Source organism: Parasteatoda tepidariorum, chromosome X2 (assembly GCF_043381705.1).
Source record: "Parasteatoda tepidariorum isolate YZ-2023 chromosome X2, CAS_Ptep_4.0, whole genome shotgun sequence".
NCBI lineage: Eukaryota > Metazoa > Arthropoda > Arachnida > Araneae > Theridiidae > Parasteatoda > Parasteatoda tepidariorum.
Window position 1 is genome coordinate 27,190,705 of NC_092215.1, and position 25,507 is coordinate 27,216,211.

Below are 25,507 nucleotides of genomic sequence, written 5' to 3' on the forward strand. Positions count from 1 at the left end.
ATTCCATACAGAAGATATTAAAGCCCTTTTTTAAGGATGATTACTGCAGATTGTACTCTAATAGTGATGCTGTGTTCCATCAGGACTCTGCCCCATCGCATGCATCTAAGGTCACCCAGAAATTCCTAACAGATCAGCAAGTGAAATTCCTGAGACCAGAACAATGGATTCCAAACAGTCCTGATGCTTCACCATGCGACTATTTCCTATGGGGACATCTGAAAAACAAACTGAATAAGCGAAGAATTTCTACATTGAGAGGCCTTCAAAGAGCTATTAGAGAAGAGGTGAAGAAAATCCCCCAGGAAATCATTTTGCGGGCTCTAAAATCCTGGCCGAAGCGTTGTAGACAAATCTATTATGCCGGAGGTCGACATATTGAGAAGCATCACTGAATTTATATAATAAATTTTGGAAATATAAACATTCAAAAATGATCCCTATATTTTTTTGTTACCCTGTATATATATTTATTATATATATATATTCCTTTTTGCGGATATAATCATGTGAGCTGATGAAGATATATCTTTACATTATTTTGTTTTCTGGCTTTTTAATATTTTTTTTAAATATATATTTTTTAACGATATTTTATTTTTCTTCTTCTCTTTTCATTATTCTTTATTATTTTCCATGTTTTCTCCATATTTTTAAATTATATATATATATATATATATATTTATATTCAATTTAGGAGAAAAAGGTACCCATGCCAGTGTTCATATTGACAATGGCATTTTGACTGCTGCCATTAAAACTCCCGAGGATACTTATGTTGTTGAGCCTTCATGGAGACATTTATCATATGAAGACAATTCTAGTATGATTGTTTATAGAGGATCTGATGTAAAGTATAGTTGGGAAAATTTAGAAACAGACATTAAACAGTTAGTATTGTTTTTTATATCAATTTTTTGTTTAATTTTTAATTTTTATTGCTTGTTATTTTTTTAATATTAATTCTTCTTTTTTAGGAAAAAGTTTTGTACTTATGTTAAAGAAGAAGGTAACACTTCTGATAATTATGATATTGTAATTGAAAAATCTATAAGCAAAAGACAAGCTATTGATCCTTACAACTGGGAACCTGTTCAAACGCGATGTTCGCTTCTTCTGGTAGCAGATTTTCGCTTTTATGAAAATATGGGTGGAAGCAATTTGAAAGGCACTATTAATTTTCTCGTAAGTATATTTTTTGAGTTATATTTTTATATTTATTATTAATAAATATTTAAAAGTATACAATTTAATGATTAGTTGGATTTTTTTATTCTTAAAGCAATAATTATTTTTCATTTAATATAAATTTAGGAGTTACAATAAGTTAAAAAGAAATTAATGGGAAAGTTGAGAAACTTGAAAAATTTCAGTAATTATTAAATTTTTAAAAAACTTAGAATTGGTGTATTTAGCATTTCTGAAGTTTTTTTCTTTATATTGTCAAACTTTGATGATTTAATGACACTCATTAGACTGGTTTAATTCAACTGGTATTTTCAATTCAAAGAGGCAATGGAAAAGTTTTTATTTCTGGAGTTAATTGGATTAACTTTATCTACTCCCATTGATTCCCTATATACCAAAAGATATGCTAAATATATTGATTTTAAATTTGCCTGCTTTAACTTTTTTGGTAATCTTTCATAAATCATTGTTTTTTATTTCCACAATATCTTGTTGGTGAAGTAAATGTTTTTAAAATTATATGTTTGACTACTCAAAGAGTTTGCGTTTCAGCCACAGTGAAGCACTTAAACTTCACAGATATTTTTCTCTTTTTACTGATTTCAAATAATCCTTTCCTGATCTTCAATTAGATATCATTCAATGAGAATGAATAGGAATTATTTCATTCACCAGCAAAATAGTGCTATTAATAAATTATATTTATAATTCTTTGTACACTTTTATAAGACTGGAATTTTTTTATTTTGTATTAAAATGTTGAATGTTGTCCCATTTTTGGAAAGCAATGGCTGAAGATTGATAATGTTCTGAACTGTTATGAATAACTGTTACAAACTCACAATAGTTTTCAAAATTGCATATTATTTACTAAGGTGTACAGATTCTATATTAAATCTAGTGAGCCAGACTAGTTTAAGTTAGTGCAAACAATTTTTCTCAATAATTATAAATAATGGTAGCTGAGCGGTAGCGCTTTGCCACTGAGTTTTAATTATAAATAATCTTAATGTTATTTATGTTTTCTGTTCTTTAAAAAAATTATTTTATTCAAATTTTTTGCACACACTAAACTCTTACATTTTTAAATGTTATACTAAATCTAGTATGATGTCTTTAACAATGAAATCCATTGATTACACAGTTAAAGCAAACAAAATTTATAGTAATACTGTATAAATAATAATTTTTCTTTCGACTTTACAAGCTTAATAAGCCTGTCAAGTTTTTAAGTGTTGAAAAAATTTTTACAAAAAGTATTATTTAAGAAAATTTAACGTATTTGAATCTTGAAAACTTAACACATGAAGCAAGTAAAACATTTAAATTAAGAGAATATTTGCTAACTAACCATAGTGATCGGTTTGCAGTTAACCTTTTTTTTTGCGTAAGAAAAAATTCTCTAAAATATATTTACTAAGAAATTTTCTTTTGTAAAATTACAAAATTTATTCACCCTATCCTATTATTTGGCCTGAACATTCACAATAATCAAAGCCTACTTTCTTTACAATTAAAAGAGAAAACACTTTTTAAAAATCATTCCTATAATATGCTAGTTACCATTATCATATACCTGCAGTTAATGCGTGCAGAATTTGACAGTCAAAAGAAAATATTTTGAAAGATTTATAAACTCAAAAAAAATCTAATTTTCAGACTTTATTTAATGCTAGAAAATGTTTTCCCGTACAACTGAGTTTATAAGTTCAAAGGAATTCAATTTAGTTATTAAAAGGAGAAAAAAAAACATTTTATGCATTAGAGAATTATCTACTACCTACAGATCAAATTTAAATATCTCATGTCGAAAAAATAATTGTTTGAACAGATTTATTCCAGAATTTAAAATTCGGCACATTAAATTATGTAATTTAACTACTGTACATTTTTCCATGATTTTATAATTCTTAAGTTTTTTAATTGTTTTTAAAGTAAATATTTAAATTTATTTCAGCATACAATAAATGTGTTTCCTTACTCTTTTCTAGAAGTAAAAGCAATTATATTTGAATGTATGGACTAAACATTAAGTTCTGTTGAAAACATACATTCGTCTGAATAAATCATTCCAATTATAACTTATAAACTAATTCATCACCCCTGTGGCAGAATTTTTTCTGACTTTCTGCGACAAACCTAACTAGAACCAATATCTTTCTGCAAGATATTTTTATCGTTATAAATGTATGTGTAATGAATTTATAATAATAGATAAAATTCGTGTTTATAAAATAAGTCTACATGCATAGAATAAAACTGTGTAGATTTTTTTTTCTTAATTTCATAATATAAATAAACATTTCTTAATAAGTTTAAATTGTTTAAGTATAAATTTACATAATCTTCGATAATAACGAAAAGTTATAAATGTATAGATCTGCAGACAAAAATGCTTACTAGAGCATAAATAAAGATTACCCAGAACCTGTAGTAAGATAGAACTTATAGAAATAGCTAAGAATGGACAAAAAGATTAAATTTATAAAACAAGATAACTGAATTTGAAGTATCAGTTTAAAACAGTATCAAAATTAAATTATTAAAGCAGTTTAAAACAGTATGATTTAATGTTTCATTATAGTAGTTATATCAGGTACAGAAACAAATCAGGTGAAAAAATTAATATTGAAGTTGAGTAATCAAAATAATAAAATAGAATTGACTATAACCGAATTCTAAAAGCAAAAAAATTCAAGCAATGTTTGTTTCAATTTTTTCTACATCTAATTAATTTTATCTAATTAATTACAGATTAATTAGATTCGATTAATATTGTACTGACTTATTGAAAGATTTTTTTATTAAAAAAAGTAGGTAAATAAAACTTTTGTCGTGATCAGATTAAGTTCAGAACGAAAAAAATACACAGCGCTTGTGATCTCGCACTGTATTGTGTAAATATATAGCATTGATTCCACACGAAGTATGCAGAAGCGGTTTCCGACTCAATATGCTCAAGTCTATTCAACATCTCGAAACGAAATAGTCTTTATCATTACTGAAACATCGGTATTAGAGCCATGCTCATTGGATGCGATTTTTTTCATATGCGTATGGAAACCTGTTTGAAGGTGTTTCACCAGTAAATACTTTCCACCAATCTGGTTTTCATTCGCATGCAAAAAAATCATAGATTGTGAGATATCTTTCAGGCTTTATTTCATTTATCGTTAGATTGCGAGTGTTTTTTTTTTGTTTTGTTTTTTTCTTTATCGACGACTTAATTCAAAGGATATAGGCATTTTATCTTTAAAAAAATATATATATACATATAGTTATTTTTCACTTTTTACCTTTAACTGCTTCTAAAATTTCTTGATTTGTTGGAAATGCTGTCTCATCCTTACTATCGATATCGCTATTAGTAAGAATATTTGATTCGAATCTTGAACGTTTTTTTTTTCCTCTTTCAATATTAGTAGCGTGGGGAGCTTCTTTTCCTGTCGCTTTCCAGAAAAAAAATCTCTGACATCGCTAGATGTTGTCGGCTTCCATCTTATTTCTTCTTTGGAATGCCGCTTTGAAAAATCGGTTTTCAAATTTGTTTTAATTATTGTGGCTTCACAATTGCAACAAATAACCTTTTCGCTAGACATGATTTTTTTAAAAAAAAATCTTTTTACGCGTGAAATTTTCCACATAAGTGCAAAAAATATAAAATGCTCTGTTCTCATAAGAAAACACAAAGCAAATTACTGCGCCAGCGATAAAGGCCGAAGTTGGCAAATTTCCAAAAATAGCTTAATAAAGGGGAAAAACATTCTCCCCTTTTTATCCAGTAACTGTTTGTGTTGGAGATTAACGGAGAATTACGAGCGCTTTCTCCTTCCGCGGTACGCTAGGAAAAAAAAATATTTAAAACAATTCTGTAAGAAAAAAATTTTGCAAAACCATTATTTCGTCTGCAGAAATTTTTTGTTTCTGTAGAAAATGTTTTTTTTTGTTTATTTTTTTGGTAAAACAGCTTCTGTTTCTGCGGAATCTTTTTTGAGAACTTTTGTTTGTGACAAACCAAAAATTTTTATTTCCCAAATAAAAAAAATCTTTCTGCAAGAACTCAGTCGCTTTCTGCGACAATGTCGCTGTGTCGCCGTGTTTCTGCCACGGGGTTCATCACCACCAATTTAGATCAAAATGCCTACTTTTCTTTAAAGAAAATTAATAAACATGCAATGAAATAAAAAACAACTGATTGATTTTTAAAAATTTATTTTAAGTTGGAGAAAAAAGCTTTGAAGTTTTTTCTTCAACAAAGAAACAGTTTCTCCTGTGTTAATTAAGCAGAAATGGGGTGATGTGGTAAGATCTCCATATAATTTTGTTGACAAAATCATTTCTAGAAATAGTTTGTTTTCATCTTTGTTTACCGACAGATCCTCTGAATTTTATTATTGTTGACCCCATATTTCATCACTAGATTTATGCTAGCATTAATTTCATGTTTGTAACTGAAAAATTAAACAGAACTTCAATCACTCTGAATTTAAAAGCAAATATAGCAGTTATTTTAAAAATAAGAAGTAACTAATAGTAATGGGTTCCTCATTTGGGTGATAAAAAAAATATTAATTTTTGAATGCTATTAACGTTCTGAAGACTATTGGTATATTTATTTCAAAGTTAATTATTTTTCTAAAATTTAGTTTGTCTATTTCTTTCTAGATATCATTGATCGATCGTGTAAATAAGATATTTCTGGAAACAGAATGGAAGGATAGTGAGAAACAAGCTGGTTTTAGTGGCATGGGCTTTGTTATACAAGAAGTAATGGTGCATACTCAACCAACGCCTGTTACTCGTGGAGAAACACATTATAATATGGCTGGAGCATCATGGAATGTTCGTGATTTGCTAGAAGTATGCTGATGAGTTTTATTATCTGTCATTTGTTATTGTAACTAATTTTTAAAAACAAATCAGTTAATGAAATTTACAATAATTAACTCATTTTCTTCCCTTTTTTTCTATACTGAAATTTAAATTGTAACAATAAAATAAATGCTTTCATTCTTCTTCTTAAGCATTACTGATTGAATTGCTCTCAATACAGATTTTTAAAATGACTTTGATAAATTTTTAAGTTGTGGGATTATATATAACTATTATTCTTTTAGTTGAATTTTATCCATTATTATCATAGAACATCAATTTTATAATTTTTCCGATTGAAATTTGTTGGAGTTCAATACTCATTCCCCCTCTTTAACTAAATTAAGATATTCTTATTTTGCACTATTGTGCATGCCCAAGCCTGGTCATTCTTCTAAATGCATACTCTTCAATATTGATGTATTCATGTTCCAGCCCTCATCCTTGTGTCTTTTATTTATCTATATATTTTTTTGCTCTTTACTATGTTTTACAATAGAATATGTTCCTATGAACGTTTTTACAATTATTCAGGAGCCCTGCCAACTTAAGTTAATCTTTTACTGAATTTATTTGTTTCGATTGAGATATATCTTCTACAAAAGTTAGCTTATTAATTTATTAGAATTATCTCTTAAACCACTATTTGTTAAAACTATTTTCATTAAAAAAGAAGGAAATATAATGCACCTTTTAAAGGTTTTCATAAAGGCAATTTTTTTATTAAAAAATTTGTAAATGCTTTGAAATTTCATCTTACAATGAAAGTAAGAATCTATAAGATTATTATTGGAAAATAAACACTTAAATTAAAAAGTTTAGTAACTTAAATTAAAAGTAACTTAAAGTAATTAAGTGAATTTAAAATGTCAAAAACTGCTTGTTTTTCTTTTTAATTGAAATAAATAAAAAAGTAAATAAAAAATATTTATAAATTTTATTAAATAATTCAATTTTCAAAGGTTTTAAAGATTCATTAAATACTTTAATCAAAAGTGTAAAAAGTGGTGAAAATTACATTGTTAGGACCATTGGTATAAGAAATAAAAGATAACCTATTCCCACTAGAATATATTAAGAATATTAAAACCTATGTTTATGTTTGTAATGAAGCAGATTGAATATTTTAAAAAGTAAAATCGTAGGTAAAATAAGAAAATCTTTGCGTAGTTAAAAGATGGTTAAAAACATATTTGTTACCATTTTGTACACATTGGGTTATTATCTAACCCACACATGTGTGCAAGTTCAGTCTTATAAGGTTAAACGAAAATAAAGAAGAAAAAAAGAATTTTTAGCTTTTCAATACAAAATTAATTATTTAATTTTAGTAAAGCTTTTAACTTGAAAGCAATTAAATTTCCCAATAATTATTATTATTAAAAAAACTCTTATTTGGCAATAAAAAAAAACTAAAAATTAATTTTTTTCATACTTAAATAAATTTAATAAATACATTTTTAAGCTTTATACTTTTAATAAGACATTAAAACATTTTTCTGTTTAAAATGAAGAAAATTAGAAACAATCTCCACCCAGGTTCGAACCTGGGACCTACTAATTATAAGGCCTATATCTTAATCATTGTGCTATAGATCCACACTTAATAGGCAGCTTTTTAATATATTACTATGTAAGCTAAAACTTTTAGTGGTATGTCTTACATCTGAGGCTGCAGTTGCACTAACTCTTTAACCCTATCGTATCTTTTAACTAAGCTCTTTCATTTATATTTGGTTTTATTTCAATAAGAATTTCATTCAAAAGCTCATTTTTTCCTTGTAGGTCGTTTGATTTTACACATAATCTTCTTTTTTCTCCCACCTAGGTTTTCTCACGTAATTTAAATCATAGATCATTTTGCCTTGCTCATTTGTTCACTGACCAAAAATTTGATGGAGGAATTCTTGGTTTAGCATATGTGGGATCTCCTCGTCGGAACTCAGTTGGTGGAATATGTAGCCCAGGTTAGTATTTTAAACATGATTTTATCCATTTTGAAAAATTTTCAGTGTTCTCTTATACAAATATGTAAAGAGGCATCGCAATATTATTACAATAGATAATTATTTTACCTCATCAATATTTTTATGTATTATTAATAAAGCATCATTCATGTAATTTATAATAAAAATTTCTGTATTTCATTCAAATATATCTTTTCAATGTTGTTCTTTTAGGCTATGTCAAAAATGGATACACACTTTATTTAAATTCTGGCTTAAGTACATCAAGAAATCATTATGGTCAAAGAGTAATAACAAGAGAAGCAGATTTAGTCACTGCTCATGGTGAATACAATTACATTTATGTTTTCTGAAAATATCCTTAAAGTTTTGAAGTATTTTTTGAAGATCATATTTTTATTTTGTTTGAATCTTTATATTTTTAAGTTACTCTAATTATTTTTAGGTCTCATATTTTTCTTTTATTTCTTCCATGCTCTCTGTTATTCCAGAGTTTGGTGAGTATTTGTAATTTATTTATCATAATTAATTATATATTCCTGATTTTTAAGCTTGCATGTTATAACCACACCACCCTTTTTTTCAGGTCATAATTGGGGAAGTGAACATGATCCTGATTTAGCAGAATGTTCACCAGATGGACGTCATGGTGGCTCATTTTTGATGTATACTTATTCTGTTAGTGGTTATGATCCAAATAACAAGGTACAAACTATATAAAAAAGAAAAAAGAGTTACATCATTTACTTAAAGGCATTCATTCTTATAAATATTTTTTTAAATCATATAAATTTATTTACAGAAATTTTCGCCATGTAGTATTAGGTCTGTTCGTGCTGTCTTACTAGCAAAAGCAAGCAAATGTTTTTCAAGTAAGTAAAAATAACACTTAAAGACTTTTGCATAATTAAATACAAATTCATTTCTTAGGCAAATACTTTTTCTTTTAATTAGGGAATATTGTTTTAAGTGGTTTAAAATCAAATGCTATAAAATCTTAAGATTATGTTGGAGTTATAAAACATAATAATATCAAATGTAGATATGTATTGATTTAAATTGCATTGTGTATTTTCTCACCCCATGTTTGGCTATATTTTGAATGTACTAAAATTTTAATTTTAAAAGATAGTTCAGACTTTATAAATTTGCATAATAAAATAAATATATTAAGCAAATTTAGCTGACTTAGATATTAAATTTGACATCATTCGTTTTAAAATTATGGTATAAGAACTAGGTATAGTAATAACTAAAAAAATGTACTAATGTAAGATAAATATTAAGCATACATAAACTGTTATATATGGTGCAAATAATGTTATATGTTTGATAAATTGGCCAAAGTATATACTTTTTTTAATTAATCAAGCAGAAAGAGGACCTTAAGAATCTAAAGTTTATCTAGATAGCTTGAAGATTCCTACAGTTCATGTATTTATTAAATGGTAAAATAAATATTAAATATTTGATAAGTACTTTTACTGTTAAATTAGATAGAAAGTTTATATCAGAAACTTAAAGTTCATGTTGTTCGAAGCAAATGCTACAAAAATAGATATTCTGAAAGTTTTTATTACCTAAAATTAAGACATAATCATATGCTAAATGTAATATAAATTTGTAAACTTTTTTGCTACCGAAAGTACACTGTCTAAAAGATAAGCATAATTTATGTTACATGAATATTTAAAGAAATCTAAGTCAGAATGATAGGAAATGTATTATGCAAGTGTCATACAATTTTCATAATAAAACAAATATATAGTCTTGCTAAAATGCTTGCATGAACAAAATTATGCAAAAGCTTTTTTTTTGTGAAGGATTTAATCACTTTTATTGTCCAAAGAAGCAGTATAAAAGAAAATAGCAGAAACTAATATTTTATAATTAAAAACAAAAAACTAAAATAAAAAGATTTTGTTGCATTTTATTAAGATGTGCGGCCACCTTATAATGCTGTCAAACGATTTTCCATGTGTGCTTCAAGAGTGTGGATGAGTTAAATCTTTAAAGAGTTCCAAGCAATCCAACTGACTCTTTTCAATTCTGAAGTGAGAATTGATAATTGTGGAAGAACTGCAATTTCTTAACCAAGCATATTCCACTTATTCTCAATCAAATTAAGATCAAGACAGTGAGTAGGCCACAGCACAGCATGCACTGAATATTTTCTCTTTCACAATATGATCCATAAATATATTGTACATGAATACTGTCCAGTTATCATCCATGAATATGAATCTATAATCAACAGCACCTCAAAACAGGCTCACATAAGGCTCAAGGAATTTGTCTCTACCTTTTAGCAACCACAGACTCTAATCCAAAGAGATGTGGGTATGCTCAATGTTGGATGGCAAACACCCAACATTGTGCATACCCACATTATCATTCCTTTTGAAGTAAAATTATGTCTTTCTGTGACGTTTCTTGGGTGAGAGTATGTCCCACTTCTCTGTATCATTAGCCGACGAAAATCAGTGTCCGGAGTTTGTCACTGAGCATCATATTAGCCCTCCGATGCAAATTCTTCTGCTAATGTTTCAAACTACAGTCTAAATAAGAGTTTTTATGTTCAGACGTGAGAGGAAAGCAAAGGACTGGTTGTCTGGTATACAGACCAGCATTATCGAATCTTCTATAAACAGTTTAGCTTAAAACTTGTGCTCCTGTGAGAACTGTAAGTACTGAACTGAGTTTTCTGGCTCAACAATCCCTTTGGCGTCTTGTAGTTATTGAGAAATGTAGAACTTGAAGAGCAAGTTTTACTCTTTATTGACCTTGAACAGGATATCAAGTAACATGCCCCATACTTTGAAACCTCTGATACAGTCCTGAAACCACACATTAAGGCACATTCAAAATTTGAGACACATTGGTTTGAAATCGTCCACATTCCAGCATTCCAATGATTGTTTCTTTCAAAAACTTGTCTAGTTGGTGTTTTTGTGACCTCCTTCGGCTTTTATGATCATTTAACCCACCCCTCAGCACAACAAATGAACATAGCCCACTTGATCTCCACATGGCACATGAATCAATTCTGAAATATGCTTACAATTAGCATATGCACATTCTTTCATCTTTAAACAATGAGTCTTGTCAAGTGATTTCGGATAATTTTGTCAATATTTACTCAAGGTCAGCCAGATTTCACAAATCATGATTAACTTTTGGACACCAATATATTTTAAGTTTATACTTATATGAAGATTAGATTATTGGTACTACTAGATTATTGCACTTAATGTGATGATAATAATAAGGTTTAAGCTAATTATGTTTTGTAAAATTTTTTAGTGTCCGTCTGACTTAATTATGCTATTTCCAAATTAAAAGTTATCTTCTTTTGCACTTTAGGCAGTGGATTTTTACCCCTCAGTTTGGCCTGAAAGCTTGCTGCATATGTAGTTAAGAAGTTACAGTTTTACGTAAAAAATTTATGATTTAGTAGATTACATTTGCTTGCATATTTTTAATAACAAATTTATATCTAGACAACCACCATATTAAGTATATTTCAAATAATATATAAATTCTATCATCTGTTGAAGAGCTATTTATGAATAAAATTTAACAAACTTGCACAAATTGCTTATGACATCTGATTTGTTGTTACCTAGTTTGTTTTTTACAATTTGATTAATTTAAGAAGAATTACAAAAAAATAATTCTTTCATCCAAAAGACTAGTGCATGTTTTTTAGTCATCAAACTACATTTTGTAGACAGTTACATTTCTCTGACAAGTCTTTTAGTGTTATTGTTTGTTTATAGAACCCGAAGAATCCTTTTGTGGTAATTCTCTTGTTGAAGAAGGTGAAGAATGTGATGCTGGTTTTATTGGTAGTGAAGATAATGATCCATGTTGTGACAGTGCTTGCAAACTTAAACCCCGTGCTATTTGCAGGTAATTCTTGTTTCTTTTTTCATCTTATTTTTACAAGTTCCTTTTTTTTAAAGTCAAATATTTACAATTTACTAGTCATAAACCAAACTGAAAATCTAGGAAATATGTACATAATCTAAAGCATAAAGAAATACTAAATCATGATCAGGCATAACTTGGACTTAAATGTGTTAACTTTTATAAACTAAAAATACACCAATTTAAGGATTGAAATTTGTTGCATTGAATCGATTATAATATGCATTGTTATATTTTTCAGTGATAAAAATGCACCATGTTGTCGAGGCTGCCAATTAGTTCATAGAGGTATAATATGTCGGGAGTCTCAACCAAGTGCTTGCAAGAAAGAAGCATTTTGCTCATATCCTTTATGTTTAATCTTATAATTTTTTTTGTTTTATATATTACTAACTTTAAAAATCTAAATTCATATCATAAATTTAAAATTATTTTCAAAGATTCCTATCATTGTTTTTCCACAAAACATAAAGTTTTGCACTTAATAGAACATTTAACATCTACTGTAATCCTAGTCTATGTTAGGATTAAAAGAAACTGATATCTGATTGACATTTGCCACATCTACTATAATGTTAATTTATATTAAGATTAAAAGAAACTAATTAAGTTAGAAAATAATATAATAAAAAAATGAGAGAATTACATTGTAATTTTTTATATTCCTAAATAATATAAAGAATATTTTTCATATTCTTAAATTGACTATCTACATCATAGGCAAGATTTACTGCTTCGACTCTCAGAAAAAGATTGCTGCATTAAGATGGTTTTTGGTTTTGGTATTGCCCAAATACTAAAAGGCTGAAAACTACGGCTGTATGTACCTTTTTATCAGAATTTCAGAAAATATCTGGCTTTTTCAGTAATACTGGCTGCGAAAGCCCTGTTTTCAAATCGTCTGTCTTTCTAAGTGTGATGTCCTTCCTGTTCAGAAAGGAGTCAACCCTCAGGCAGGACTACAGACTGCTATTCTTGCCACCATCACTGAAAGATACCCTGTTAACAATTGGATACAGATCTATATTGTCGACTCAGCTGAGGGAATTTCTGGGAGAGTAGGAGTACTATTTGTTTTCTCTAAGTTTTTCCTACTCAAAGAGTTTTTAAGTTTAAATTCAGACAATTTTGATGGAGAAATGTATGCAATTAACCTTGCTTTCCAAAATATTTTGGAGAAGCCTATAAAGAAATCTATCCATCTCCTTGATTGTCACGCTGCATTTCATACAAGAAATTCATACAGTTATACAAAATATGTCCCTCTGCCTACTGTCATTAAAATTAATTATAAAAGTATCATTAACACTCTACTATCTACTGGAAAGGAAATAGTTCTGCAGTTGATTCTTGGCCATTGTGACTTGTAGAAAAATGAAAAAGCAGATAAACTTGCAAAACAAGCATCTCTCTTATCCTCCCAATTCTCCTGCTAACTTGAGAGATGTTTAACAGCCAATAAAACGAAATATTTAAAGTTACGCAGCAATTTTTTGCCAAGAATTCTTTGTTCTTCTTAGGGAAACCTCTTAGCACCATTTGCCCTCTAGGAACCTCGCTAGAGTTATTGAGGTTTTGCGTTTCAGGATTGGTGGTCTAAGCCAGATTTTCAGCAGAATAATGCATCAATTTACGTCAAAATTTTTTCACAATGTTAGTTTTTGGATAACAGAGTGCTTGTCATAAATGGCATGTCCTTTCCTTTATCTTCATTCCCCAAGAACATGTTGGAAGCTATCCTCAGTATCATATACTGATATTTGGTATGTAGGTCAGTTAGTATATACCAAAATAGGGCAGTTTTAGTCTGTGGCAGAGTTTAAGGCTACCATCACTGAAACTTGGCATAATATGGATGCACAATTCTCCGAGTATTAGTAAACGGTAAGCAACATCGCATATTTCAAACTCATTTAAATTTGGTGGTTTTTTTTTTACTATAATCAATAGTGGCTTTATTTTGATAGAACACTTTTTTCTTCTTTTCTTACTTAATTGATTTTTTTCCAAACCAGGTGGAGATAGGAGCGAGTTACTCTTTATAAATATGTGCTTGGATATCAACTTTCTTGATAAACATGTTCTTCAGAATTAAGGTGGTTTTATTTAAGTGTGACACACTGTATAGAAAACCAGCCCAAAATGCAGTATGAGAAGCTTTATAACTAAATTAATACCAGAAAATATGTATAATATTTTTCTACAAGTTTTAATTCAACATATGGTTTGCTTTTGATAATTATTTACTGGTTTGTTATTATTTCTGTTTTTAACTGATTTATGGATCATTGATCATGTAAAGCTGAGCGTAGATAACGATAGCGTAGGTTAAAATTCGTAGTAAAACTTCCAAGTTACTACTTTCAATTGAGTCGGAAAAAGCGTGGCAGCCAATAGTATTACCAATACAGCACGTTCTTTCAATTTAAATTTTAACAAAACAAACAACAAATCAAGGAAGACCTCAGAAGCACATTATAATTCTGTCCAAAAAATAACAAACTGTGATATTTTAAACAGATATAGCAAAATAAGAAATAACATGCTAAACGTGGCAAACCATACACTTTATTTACGTTGTGATATCATTTTTTTAAAATTTGTTTTAAGCTCATGTTCTGTAGGAATTTATAAATTACAGAAAACTCTTATGAACAGTAAAATTATGATTAAATTAAAACACAAATTACAATAAAAGATTTCCTAGAATATTAAGCCTGTTCAAACATTGCCTTGTAAGCATAACATAAGCGGAGGGATACGCAGGAAGTTTTCATAATTTTCTCTGGTTTTAGGAAGCTTGTTATCGTTTACATTTGGTCAACCATCCGTACTTAGTGTTGTATTTTTTTAACATCATCATTACCACCTTCAAGCAAAATTTTTAAGAAATTCAACCTTGTTTGCTGAGTTTTAATTCTCTTCAATGCATTACATTTTGTGTACTTTATTCAGTGAAAACTGATGATTTTATAATGCAGTTTATATTATTTCTGCCGTTATACTAAAAAATTAATCTAACAGTTATTAGAAAAAATAAGTAAAACTATCTAGGGCACTTAAACAGTCTTGAAACAATTCAGAAAATATCAAAATTTTCTTAGGAGAATTCAATATAATTCAAATTGAAGTTTTGTATACTCATTGTTGACAAAACGATGCAATTTTGAAGAAAATAAGTATGCAATTAAGTAAGTTTGCCAGACAACAACACAATCAATTATAAGGTAATAAATTTGTTTATAAGTAGGCAAATGATTTTAATAATTTTGATTCTCAGTAATTTTGTATGGAATTTTATTTTTAAATTGCATATTTATTTATAATTATTGCAGTTATATTGCTTTGTGTCCCCTTGTTATTAATTAATTTCCTTAACTAATGATACTGGTGAGTCACAGGATTGTCCTTCATCGTCACCTCAACCTGATGGGTCTCCATGTATTGACAGGTAGTTTAAAAAGCTTATTTTTATGTTCTACTTCAAAATAAATTTTTCTATTAAAAATAACTTGTAGATTTCTGTTGGAAAATTTGAATTGATTATCACATTCTATTTAAAGTTAAACCCAAATGTAGTTTTTGCATCTTATTTCAGTGTATTGTCTCAAATTCTAGTTTCTATTTCCATACTTATTCTTAGCTTAATTGTGCTCCATGCTCCTTCTTCAATCAAGGCATTTGTAACATTAGTATACCTTATTTAGTTCAGTTCTTAGCATACTTACTTCATAATTGAATTTGCTTTTATTTACATTATTAATTTAAAAAACTAAATTCTTAATGTGCCACAAAAGCAGAAAACTGAATGGGATAAAAAATATATACTTTTTCAGTTAATGCAGTAGAAAGTTGATGTTTTAATTTTTATGAAATGTAAAATTAAATAATAATATAATATTGCTTTAAATTTGCATTTTTTATTAAAATAATTGATTTGTTGCTATTTCATTATACTTATACTTAACCTATACATAAACCTTTCTCAAATTTAGTCATGAAAGAATCTTATAAATTTCATAAAAAATGTTTTAAAATTATTAAAATATTATTCCTTAGCTTAGTTAAAAGTTTTCTTCTTTCTATATTTATTTTATTTTTTACCCAAGAACTATGAATCAATCAAATGAACTAGGAAATAGAGATTCTATCACTAGGTTGCTGCATAGGAAGAAGCTTTTATTTTTATTTTGTGAAGAGCATTTCTGATAATGACATGATAATAACAAATGTAAATAACAGACTTGAAATAGAATAAATGAAGAGGAACATATCGTACTTCCACTGAACATAGAAAATTTGAAAATAGTTTCCCTTCCCTCCAAATGTATGTTAATTTAAATACATTGATTTTAATTTTTGTAGTTAATTAATAGGTTGTATTAAATTTTACACAAAAATGATTCAGGCTTATTCAGATCAATGTTTCCTAATGTTAAGTATAAATATAAAGGAAACATCAAAATTTACTTTAACACAAAATATACTAATAATTACTTATATAAATGTTAATTTGTACAAAATTGAGATAGTTTGTTGAATAATATACATACACAGTTTTTTGAAATGTATTTAATAATAATTCATAATAATAGAACTGAAAGGGGTCTTGTGAACAATATCATAGATAAACAAAAAGAATACCAAAGAGTGATATTTGATATTGATTTACACAGACAAATTTTAGCTTTCTCTCTTAGACATTTTAACTAGATACCTTAATTGACCATTTTTATTGCCCTCTATATGACAAAAAAGGAAATAAGTGGATAAGTGCATGTTTTGTGGTAACTAATAAAAACTATATTTAGTTAATTGAAATTTCTATTCTTCATTTGTTTCTAAGAACCCTACATTTTGAAAATCTTTTTATATACTCTAAAAAAAGGTAGCATTAATTTCAAATGTTTTAAAGTTAAGCATTCACCCAACAGCGAGTGGGGTCAGGGAGGTAAAAATTCCACAATTTCATGACCAATGTCATTATTGTGGCAATGTGGTCAACATTGTACAAGCTGGTTTCCATTGGTCTGAATTTGGGTAGACGTCTAGCCACCAATAGGGAAAAAAAACCATATTTTCAAAGAGACAGCTCGATGCTTTAACCACCAAGCCATTGCTGCGTTTAAATGTTTTTTTATGATGTGAATTAATAAATTTTTCTTTCAGAGGTAAATGTCGTGGTGGAGAATGTGTGCCATTCTGTGAAACACTTAATCTACATTCCTGTTTATGTGATAGAGGTTTGTATTTAATTAATATAATATATAATATAATTGTAATATATAATTATATTGTATAATATAAATATATAATATAATTGTAAAAAATTACTGAAAAATGATGAAAATTACTATTCAATCAAACCTTGATTATACAAACTTCAACAATTAAAAAATTTTTAACCAAGTATATGTTAGTAAAAAATTTTTGCTTCACTTTAAATTGCATTAATAAATGGTTTGTATTGATGTAGACCATTGTTAAGAAAACAATCAAGTTTCTTTAGAAACTTTTAAAATTAAACTAATGTATTTATGTTTCAAAATAAATGTTCAGGGTGTGTGAATTTTAGGTAATATTTCCTCCATTCTTTTTTTCAATTACTACTAAAATCATATTATTGCTGGATGTTTTAACTATTTCAACTAATGAATAATGATTCTAGTATAGGAGTATAAAAATGAGATCTTTTCTTATATTATGAACAATAATAATATTTGAGAGCTGAACACACAATTGTGTGATTGAACTTTAATACTATTTTAATTTTTATGTAATTTTATTTAGTATGATTATTCTAAGAAGCTTTCTTTTGAAACACTCTATATTACAACTATTTAATTAACCATTAATTTTATGCTATAGAAATACTGTAGAACTAAAATAAATAGTTGTAGCCCTGTTATTAATTTTATTTAAATATGTGCCTCTTGTTGATATTTTTAAAAATATTTGGCATTATTCCAAAGTTAAGGATAGGTATAACAAGGTAAGGGATTCTGGGCTAGTTTTCTTCAGTGTGAAGTATTTTTCACACTGAAGGAAACTATCACTGAAGTCAAAATTACTTTTTTGTAATAGATTTATAAAATGAAAGCTAGAGTTAGTTGGGACTTTTCTCATAAGTGAAACGTACTGAAATTAGTAAATTTATTTAATGTCAATATTGTAATTCATAGCAATCCCTTTTAGTTTTATGTCCTGTTTTAATTCTGTTCTTGCTAAAAGTTTCTGCTCTTTTCTTTTTTTAAAAAATATACTTGTATATCTTTCAGAGGAAGATGCTTGTAAAAGGTGCTGCCGGCCAACACAAAATTCAACCTGTAAACCCATTGAACCAACTGAAATACTTAGAGATGGCACTCCTTGTATTCATGGATATTGTGAAATGGTATATTTTGTTTAAATATTTATTTTATTGTCTTTTAATAATTGGAGACTTAAGGAATCCATTATCAATTAATAACTTCAGACTTGTCCAGTCTTAATTAATACTTATAGACTTTTACTATTTATATGTCTCTTAATACTATACCAAACATTTAAAGCTTGATTCCATGGGAAATTTCTGTTTAAAATGTTCTTGTTCTCCTCTGCAGAGGATCAAAATTGTGATGGCTTGTTTTTGGATCATCCTCAGGGATGTTTCCCAGACCATCGCCAATAGCCCATTGTGCAGCTCTAGTGCGACATAAATGAACTACAAGAACTGTTTAAAACTGCACAAATATTATATTATTATATGTATGTTTAAACTGTTGTTAATAAGTAAATTCTTTTTTAATTTTATATTTCAAATGGAGACTCAATGCACAAATTTAATGTAATAGGGTAGTAGGTTTTTCTTATATCTAAACTAGTTTTTCAAAAAAAGAAAAGATAAAAAAAAGAGTCTGTTTAAAAGGTCAGTAATCTTCCCATACTTGCTAAGAGATGTAAGTGAACAAATTAGCAAGCAACTTCAATAAAAACTATTTTTAAACTGAAACTATACATTTAGGATTTAAACCAACTAAATTGCAAATGTTAGATGTTTTTAAAACTATATTTTGAATGCAACTTTTAAAATTATTGATTATTGCCTCTTGTTTATATATATATATATAAAGAGAGAGAGAGAGAGATGATTCGACACTTTTATAGTTCTTAAGGAACAAGCTATATATCTTCAAAGCATTTTTACAAAAAATTGGTTAACTTGTAAAGTATACTTACATATTTGAAAAGTGGATTAAGGGTTTAACAATATTTAGTTTCTACTTAACAATATTTTTTCTAGTCTTGCTCTATTCTTGGTTCGTTAAATATTTATAACACCAAAACATTTTTAGCTTCAATCCTTTGAACTTAATCGTTAAAAGAATAAAAAATGGAAACTCTAGAGCTAAAAATAAAGTTATATGTTTAAAATAATGAAAAAAGGAAAGTTGTTTTTCATTTTCTGGCTTTTATTCTTAAGCTCCATTTCATTTACTGTTATTTTCAATTATTTAAAAAGTTTTAAAAGGCTAGCATTTACAATTTTCAGTAAATAAGTTAATAATTTTAAGTAACATTTCTGTATTGTCGAATTAAGAGATTAGCATTAGATTCTATGTAAATTAACTTAGAATACATTATATTATTTCTGTTTTTTATTCTAGCTTTTTGAATTTATAAATTAAATTTTTAATTAAATAGTATATTAATCAAACATTTTACTGAGAGAAAACAGATTTTCTTCTTGATTACAACAAGTACAATTAAACTGAAGTATAACAATAACTCAAAAACACATTTAGACAAATTTTCATATCATTAAATCATACACAAATTATAATATTCATGTTTGCCACCTACAATTTTGAAATGAAAAAAGTATCATTTTAAAAAGATCTCCATATCGTTTTGGAAATAAATTGCTCTTTTTCTATATTTTATTCTTGAAATTTCAACAAAATGTATAGCAATTTGTTTTTGACTTGGTGTATTTTATTAAGTTGGATAGGATTCATTAATACTATAGCTGTAGAGAAGTTTAAGGTAAGTAGTAAACCTAAAATCTGATATGTGGTATTGAAAAGTTGGAATAACTTGTTCAGCTCTTTAATAAAGTTTTGACTATTTGAATTCATACTTAGTTCATTACTCTGAAACAAAACAGTAATAAATGTTCTAAACTATAAAAAATATTTTTCAACAAACAGTAAACATTTTAGGTCTGTTTCTTTGTGTGAACTCTTTATCCTGTCAAATTTTATGAAGAAAAAAATGGAAAAAACGATGTTACAAAGAAGTGATTGAGCAAAAAATTTTCTTTATATGTAATGCAATATCTATTAAAGAAATGTAGTGTAAAATTAATTTTTTTAAATATTTTGTTACTACAATTGAGTAAATTAAAAAGCTGCTTTTATGGCTATATTACTCCACCTGACCCTATCTTCTACTTTATTTATTTAGAATTTTTTGTTGTTAATATTTTTTGGGGATTCTTTTTAATTTAGGGAGAATGCAAGAAAACTGTTCAAGATATCGTTGAAAGATTTTGGGACATTATTGAAGATATTAATATTAATACTGTCAGTAAGTATTAGTTTACGTAAATGTTTTAGCTTGCTAATTATGTAGAGAATGCACCACTGTGGCATTAATCTTTCTCTTGAGTCTGAAATTCAATAAAGAAAAATATAAATGTTATTTTGAATTTGAAAGAAAATTTAATTATGTAGATCTAATTGATACATTTTATTCCAAAATGTCTGACACGTTGAGTTAATATCAAAAGTAGATTGTATTTTTATTATTACTTTCACTGAAAATAAGTATAGTATCCAAAAAAAATTTTTAATTTTTGGATCTAATGATTGGATTTTCATGTACCAAGATGCAATTAATAGTCAAAATTCAAACCTTAACCTTAATTGTGATAATTAGTATAGATGAAATTTTTAGTTACAAAATCCAACATAAAAATTTACTTCCTCTAAAAAGTATGTACGTACTCTATAAAAAATTGTACTGTAAGGTATAAAAATTTTAATATTCTTTTAAATTCTGTAATTTTAAATGACAAAATCTAAAATGTAAACAAAAAATTTTGAAAAATTAAATATTTTACTTTTTTGAAGTTCTATTACTATAAACTATTAAGCAGATGTTGCTCAAATTTGAATTTTTAGATTTAAAATTACATTGTTTGAAACGAATTATAAAAATTTGTTTATCTTACGATTCACAATTTTTTTTTAATGAAATACTAATAAAAAGAACAGGGGAAATTATTTTTTCATAATTACTTTAACCTAAATTAGTTTTATAATTTTATTATAAAATATTTTTAAACGTAATTAATTATATTTTTATTATTGAATGTTAAAATATTTTGATTTACATAAAGAATTCCAGAAATATGGCAAAATTTCCAAACAAGTAAAATTATCATCACAGGGCTTAAATATTTGATTACTCTTCTAACTGAAATATCATCTTTTCTTCATATTTTGGTTTTCAAAAAAAAGCTATCTTTATTAAGAGAGTCGCAAGGGCACAGAAGATTAAGCGCTTGCCTCTAAATGAGGCGATGCAGGTTCAAATCCCAGGAATGTCCGAGTGATTTTAATTCCTCCAACTCATGTCGATCATGGGTTTGACTTAAAATATACCCAGTGAGCATGAGCTGTAATCTCTTTGCTGTTAGAGTAACTGTGCTAGGTTTTTGAGGTTTTACTGTCCATCTAACCTAAGTTCCATCAAAAAATCTCCTAGGAAAGCTTGTTCATAGTTATAATAATTTGGAGTTGAACATTGAGAGTCATAAATCCAAAAAGGGATTGGCTGTTCAACATCAGCTATATTGAATAATAAAAAAAATCTAATTAACAAGAAAAAGTTGAGTTTTATGACTGATTTAGTAACTTAAAATATAGTCTGCACCAATTAACTAGCATACTAACTATCCCTTAAACCATTAAGACATATATTGGTACAGGAAAATCTAATCATTACATCATAAGATATTCAGAATATTTTTTCATGGTACATTACTAAAAATATTTCTGCGTAATTGCTGAATCAAAATATTCAATTCTGTAAATTTTTAATTTTATGTCAAGGATTAAGATAAATGTCTGTTTCAAAGCCTTCATTTCCTTAGCTAAAAAATTTCATAAATGTTATTTACTTGTCCCTATACGATCAATTTTATGTATTTTTATTATTCTTGTATATATTTTGCTTTAATTAAAAATGGTATTAAAAAACATTAAAGTTTAATACTCAAATCGCTATGTTACTTTGGCAAATTTGGTGTTAATTTTCCCAGTCAAGCACAGTTTGTCCTTTAATAAACATGGGGGAAAAATTATTTTCTCTGCAAGAAACCAACCAGATTATGCTGCAAACTAGTTGATTATGTTAATATTAAAACTGGACACAATTGAAGCCAATAAAGATATAAATTATGCAATTATTATTGAGTCTTTGTGCAATAGTTAAAACAGGCATTGAAATTGCTTATTATAACCATTTTATTAATGTTACTTTTGTATTCATTGCTTAAGATTTATTTCTTTTCTGTAGTGAAATTTTTGAATGACAACATTGTGGGAACAGTCGTTATTGTTTCTCTAGTGGTTTGGATTCCTGCTAGTTGCTTGATCAGCTACGTTGTAAGTTATATTTTCTTAATTCTCCAAGTTTTTAGACAATTTCGAACTCTTTTTTTTTTCTTAACAACTCATATCACATAAATAGTAAAATAGATAGAAGAACTTTCAACACTTTGTTCTTTTTATTATTTTGTTTTTAAATTTTAAATAATCGAGTTTGGTGTCATTGAAAAATTGTAAATGTTATTATGCTAGGTTATTATTAAGTTAAGGCAAGGTTTGCCAATCAGTTTTTACCTTCTTGCAATTTTTATGAAATCAAAGCCCTACAAAGCTTAAAATTGTGATATTTAATGAATTACTTGATACGCCTCAATATAAAGAGCAATTATTTACCAAGCCTTTAACCAAATCCAAGTCTTCACTATGATTCTCATTAAGGATTAATTTCAATTAACCCCTCTTCTACAGTTCTTAGTTATTCAGTTTAAATATATTTAAAAATTTAATTAAATGGTCTTGGCCCTTATGTTCCACTTCTTTATTAAAAATGAAAAGTGTGTTTTGGGCACCCACACCAGTTTAAATGAAATCATGGATTGTCTCAAGGTTTCAACCAAAAATCATAGATAATTATTTTTCTTTCTTTTTATGTTTCAAAAAAATCAGTACAGGGAAATATTTTTAAAGTTACATTTAATTAAATTTAAAACTATTAAGCCAATAATTTTTAACAAAAAATTTGCACTTATAACCATATTTAAATTTTAAGACCTAAAATAATTAATAATAATCATGCTTGCTTTAAATTAAATAATGTATGAACCTGAAAGAAAAAGCAATGAGTTTTAATGCCTTATGCCTTATTTTCTATTATTTTTTTTCTGCTATCTCTTCTAACAAAAAAAAATATTCGTTAATTATAGCATTAAATTTAAAAGTTTAACTTTTGTACACAATTCATTAATTAAAGTGGATGTAACATGAGCCGTTACAAACATTATTTGTAATTGTTTAACATAAAAAAAAAATGCACAGTATTTAAAATGAAACAAATTTACCTTGTTTACTAGATTTTCTGAGGATACAAATGCAGCTTATTGACTGACCATGTAGGGAGATTCCTAAAAGAGTCTCTTATAAATGTTGTTAATAATTCTTTTCTACAACATCAATTTCAAATTTTGTTCAATTTGAATTTTTATTAAAAAAAACAATACACATTAAAAGAAGATAGTAAAAATCATAAGTTGTTGAACAATTTTTATATCAAAAATGTTTTTTCAAAAAAAATTATGTTTATCTTACTATGTTGTCAGTGATTTCATTTAATTGCTTACATTTATGTTACTGGAAAAAAAATGGTACATCTCTTAAAAATCTCATTATTGAATTTGTGATCCTATTATAGTGAAACTCCCACATCACAAACTTCAAGGGAAACACATAAAACATTTATGATATCAAGAAACATAATACAGTAGGGAACCGATTATCCGGAACGGTCAGGACCATCGCTATTCCGGATAACTGATTTTTCCGGTTTTCTGAATCACTACAAAAAGCCGTTTTTTTATTGTTAAACCCAACTAAAAAAAAATTTGGAAATAATCTTAAAAATAAGAAAAAACAATGAAGTAATACACTTATGATTATTTCCAAAATGATGGTAAGGTAAACATCTTTAAAAAAGGAAAGAAAAATTGTAAAATCTTATGAGGAAAAAAAGTTTTTTTTTTTAAATGGCGAGAAAATTTATCGAATTTCGTTCTGGTTTTATAGTTTTCTGATTTCCGAATAACGGGTTCTGTACTGTATTTGTAACATTTTAGTCAAAGTAATTACTGCATAAGCATTTTTAAATGTTATATAGCATATCTTTACTTGCGGAACAGAAAAGGAGTAAAATAAAATTATTAATTTATTATGAATGATTTACTTACATTTGAAGCAGTAATTAAAATAAGTTTGCTGCATGATTTTTTATTTTGCTCTTATTTTCCTTTTCAATTAAGTTCTCCAGACTCTAAATGTATCATATTTTATGCCAGATCTAAATTCAGTAAATATCCATGCTGTAAACATTCCTGACATACCTTCTTTATTTTAAATAACATCTTGTTGAAATCAAAAGCGTTTATTTTTCATATTTGATCCTCTTTTAATGTATCCTTGGATGCTGTTACCTCATTTATTATTTTTGCATCCTTTCTGTCACCCATATACTGCAACCTTATTACAAGTAGTAACAAACTCTTCCTTCCTTCTTCATTTATCAACTTTCTTTATTCTCGTTTTTTTAACTTCTTGCAATTAGAAAGTTTTAATCAATTATCTTGCAAACAAATTCTTTCTTTATATTTATTAAATTTTTGCTTTCTTTAATCAGCTCTTAATAATTACAGCAGTTACTTCATTTCATGTCTTATCTTAAAGCCATTTGACTTCTAAAATGTTAGCATTTAATTTTATTCCCACGTAAATAAGATTTTTTTATCATTTGATAATGAAATTTTGCTTTAAAATTTTGAATGATTTTCTGATCCCAAATCTAATCTGATCTCAAATGAGATATTGAAAATATTGCATTTAAAAATAAAAAAAATTTCTATTATTGGAATTGCAAAAGATTTAAATCAAAGTTTAACTGTCCATGTTACTTCAAATTCATATTTTTTTTATTGTTTATTCTTTTCTACAGGAACATTAATGAATCCTAAGTTTAATTTTTCAAACAACAAAATTAGTTTTTGTTTAAATGTAGTTGTTGATAAAATATGTCAATTTTTAAATAGCTTAAAGTGCTACTTCTATAGTATTATTATATTAAAACCGTTTTTTTTTCTAGGATCGTAAAAAGAGAGAAGAATATGAAAGAGTAATTAGTGGAAAAACAAAAAGAGAGGTAATGTTTCAGCTGGCATGCTCATAATACTTTTTCAATTTAGAACAATGCAT

General features: G+C 27.1%; 1 protein-coding gene across 1 annotated transcript in view; it reads left to right on the forward strand.

The window, feature by feature from the left end:
* LOC107455115 (ADAM 17-like protease Tace) overlaps nucleotides 1-25,507 on the forward strand; it is a 39,785-nt gene that overhangs the window by 6,927 nt on the left and 7,351 nt on the right. The window contains exons 4-18 of the mRNA XM_071188428.1: nucleotides 698-890; nucleotides 978-1,185; nucleotides 5,854-6,048; nucleotides 7,889-8,027; nucleotides 8,241-8,351; nucleotides 8,614-8,732; nucleotides 8,830-8,899; nucleotides 11,807-11,939; nucleotides 12,199-12,299; nucleotides 15,345-15,408; nucleotides 17,127-17,200; nucleotides 18,236-18,351; nucleotides 20,447-20,525; nucleotides 22,521-22,609; nucleotides 25,398-25,454. Coding sequence (XP_071044529.1) covers nucleotides 698-890; nucleotides 978-1,185; nucleotides 5,854-6,048; nucleotides 7,889-8,027; nucleotides 8,241-8,351; nucleotides 8,614-8,732; nucleotides 8,830-8,899; nucleotides 11,807-11,939; nucleotides 12,199-12,299; nucleotides 15,345-15,408; nucleotides 17,127-17,200; nucleotides 18,236-18,351; nucleotides 20,447-20,525; nucleotides 22,521-22,609; nucleotides 25,398-25,454 — 1,748 coding nt within the window. The remainder of the gene's footprint in view (nucleotides 1-697; nucleotides 891-977; nucleotides 1,186-5,853; nucleotides 6,049-7,888; nucleotides 8,028-8,240; nucleotides 8,352-8,613; nucleotides 8,733-8,829; nucleotides 8,900-11,806; nucleotides 11,940-12,198; nucleotides 12,300-15,344; nucleotides 15,409-17,126; nucleotides 17,201-18,235; nucleotides 18,352-20,446; nucleotides 20,526-22,520; nucleotides 22,610-25,397; nucleotides 25,455-25,507) is intronic.